We start from the raw sequence: 2,702 nt of genomic DNA on the forward strand, positions 1-2,702 counted from the left end.
AGTGCATTCAAAGTCAGAACAGATTGTCAAGAAAAGAATTGTTTACTGTTCTATTGAGAGCAGGGACAGATTTCGAAAGCATAGATGATATTCGAACTAATGTAGTATACATAATATAACGATAAAAGGGGCTCAATACTAGACAGAATAGAGAAGTAAGAACTGCACCTACAGATCCTCCTGAACCCTTGTATCCAAGTTCACACCTTCAAGGAAAATAGGAAATTGACTGAACCCTAACTCAGATTAAATAAATATACATAAGGGGAAAATGGATCAAATACTGTAACTAGGACATTAATAGACACTAGGATGGAGACCTCCCTTACTCATGGAAACCCTGATAATTTTAAACATAGAAGTCCTATCGATTTTCTTCGTAGCCACGCCGAAGTCAAGTATCGAGCCGCCGCCACTGACTGAACAAGATGATGCTGAGCACCGAAGGCGGAGAAGGCTTCGTGGTGAAGGTCCGGGGCTTGCCCTGGTCCTGCTCGGCCGATGAAGTCCAACGCTTCTTCTCGGAATGCAAAATTCAAAATGGGGCATCAGGCATTCGTTTCATCTATACCCGAGAAGGCAGACCAAGTGGACAAGCATTTGTTGAACTTGAATCAGAAGATGAAGTCAAGTTGGCACTGAAAAAAGACAGAGAAACTATGGGACACAGATATGTTGAAGTATTCAAGTCAAACAACATTGAAATGGATTGGGTGTTGAAGCATACTGGTCCAAATAGTCCTGACACTGCCAATGATGGCTTTGTGCGCCTTAGAGGACTCCCATTTGGCTGTAGCAAGGAAGAAATTGTTCAGTTTTTTTCAGGGTTGGAAATCGTGCCAAATGGGATAACATTGCCGGTGGACTTCCAGGGGAGGAGTACGGGGGAGGCCTTCGTGCAGTTTGCTTCACAGGAAATAGCTGAAAAGGCTCTAAAGAAACACAAGGAAAGAATAGGGCACAGGTACATTGAAATCTTCAAGAGCAGCCGGGCAGAAGTTCGTACTCATTATGATCCTCCTCGAAAGCTAATGGCTATGCAGCGGCCAGGTCCTTATGACAGGCCTGGGGCTGGCAGAGGCTATAACAGCATTGGTAGAGGAGCTGGGTTTGAAAGAATGAGGCGAGGTGCCTACGGTGGAGGGTATGGAGGCTATGATGACTACAATGGATATAATGATGGATATGGCTTTGGGTCGGATAGATTTGGAAGAGACCTCAATTACTGTTTTTGGAATGTCTGATCATAGATATGGAGATGGTGGATCCACTTTCCAGAGTACAACAGGCCATTGTGTGCACATGAGAGGATTACCTTACAGAGCTACTGAAAATGATATTAACAATTTTTTCTCACCACTCAACCCTGTTCGAGTACACATTGAAATTGGACCTGATGGCAGAGTGACTGGAGAAGCAGATGTTGAATTTGCTACTCATGAAGATGCTGTGGCAGCTATGTCAAAAGACAAAGCCAATATGCAGCACAGATATGTAGAACTCTTCTTGAATTCTACAGCAGGAGCAAGCGGTGGTGCTTACGAACACAGATATGTAGAACTCTTCTTGAATTCTACAGCAGGAGCAAGTGGTGGTGCTTATGGTAGCCAAATGATGGGAGGCATGGGCTTGTCAAACCAGTCCAGTTACGGTGGTCCAGCTAGCCAGCAGCTGAGTGGGGGTTACGGAGGAGGCTACGGTGGTCAAAGCAGCATGAGCGGATATGACCAAGTTTTACAGGAAAACTCCAGTGATTTTCAATCAAACATTGCATAGGGAGCCAAGGAGCGATGAACAGCAGCTACTACAGTAGCGGGAGCCGTGCATCTATGGGAGTGAACGGAATGGGAGGGATGTCTGGCATGTCCAGTATGAGTGGTGGATGGGGAATGTAATCCTGATCACTGACTCTTGGTCAACTTTTTTTAAAGAAAAAAAAACAAACAAAAACGAAGTTTAACAGTTTTGCAATACAAGCTTGTGATTTATGCTTACTGTAAGTGAAATCAGGATTGTTTTAAAAACTTTCAGGTTCAGTATTTTTGAACACAGAAAAACATTCATCTAGGATGTAATAACCAAGTTGAGTAAAGACTATAACTGTTAAACAATTTCAGCTTTTCTCAAGGTAGTTATGTTGTAGGAGTGTACTTTAAGCAGTAAGCGTATTTAGGTTAAAGCAGTTTCAATTATGTTAAATGTTGCTCTTATACCACATTACATGGAACACTGTTTGAGATGCATGTTGGGAGACATGCTTTTTTGTAAAACAAATATAGGAGCTGTGTCTGCGATTCAAAAGTGAAACATTTGGCATGTTTGTTCTAGTTTATTTCGTTTACTATCCTGTAAGGCACGTACGTTTAAGCTTTTTTTTTTTTTAAGTTAATGGGGACAATTTTGAGACGCAATACGGATACTTTAGGATTTGGTCTTGGTGTTTGTATTAAATTCTGAGGCCTTGATTTAAATCTTTCATTGTATTGTGATTTCCTTTTAGGTGTATTGCGCTAAGTGAAACTTGTTAAATAAATCTTCCTTTCAAAAACTGGAAAAAAAAAAAAGAAGTCCTATCAACTTTAGAGAACTGGAAAAGGCTGAAATATCAGCCAGAGAAGCTGAAGTAATGAAGAAAATTGAACAATTACCTAAGAAAGAAAATATCATAGTAATTGTACCCATTCCTCAATGTGTCATTGTAA

The 2,702-nt window shown here is 41.2% G+C and overlaps 1 protein-coding gene across 1 annotated transcript; it reads left to right on the forward strand.

Annotated features, from left to right (window-relative positions):
* The first annotated feature begins 375 nt into the window (after nucleotides 1–375).
* On the forward strand, nucleotides 376–2,471 carry LOC140496903 (heterogeneous nuclear ribonucleoprotein H-like). Its single transcript, XM_072597281.1, is given in 3 exon segments — nucleotides 376–1,208; nucleotides 1,210–1,750; nucleotides 1,753–2,471. Coding segments are annotated over 3 exon segments (1,464 nt in total). The 5' UTR covers nucleotides 376–428; the 3' UTR covers nucleotides 1,896–2,471.
* The last annotated feature ends 231 nt before the right edge of the window (nucleotides 2,472–2,702 follow it).

This window comes from Notamacropus eugenii, chromosome 3 (assembly GCF_028372415.1).
Source record: "Notamacropus eugenii isolate mMacEug1 chromosome 3, mMacEug1.pri_v2, whole genome shotgun sequence".
In the NCBI taxonomy this organism is placed as follows: domain Eukaryota; kingdom Metazoa; phylum Chordata; class Mammalia; order Diprotodontia; family Macropodidae; genus Notamacropus; species Notamacropus eugenii.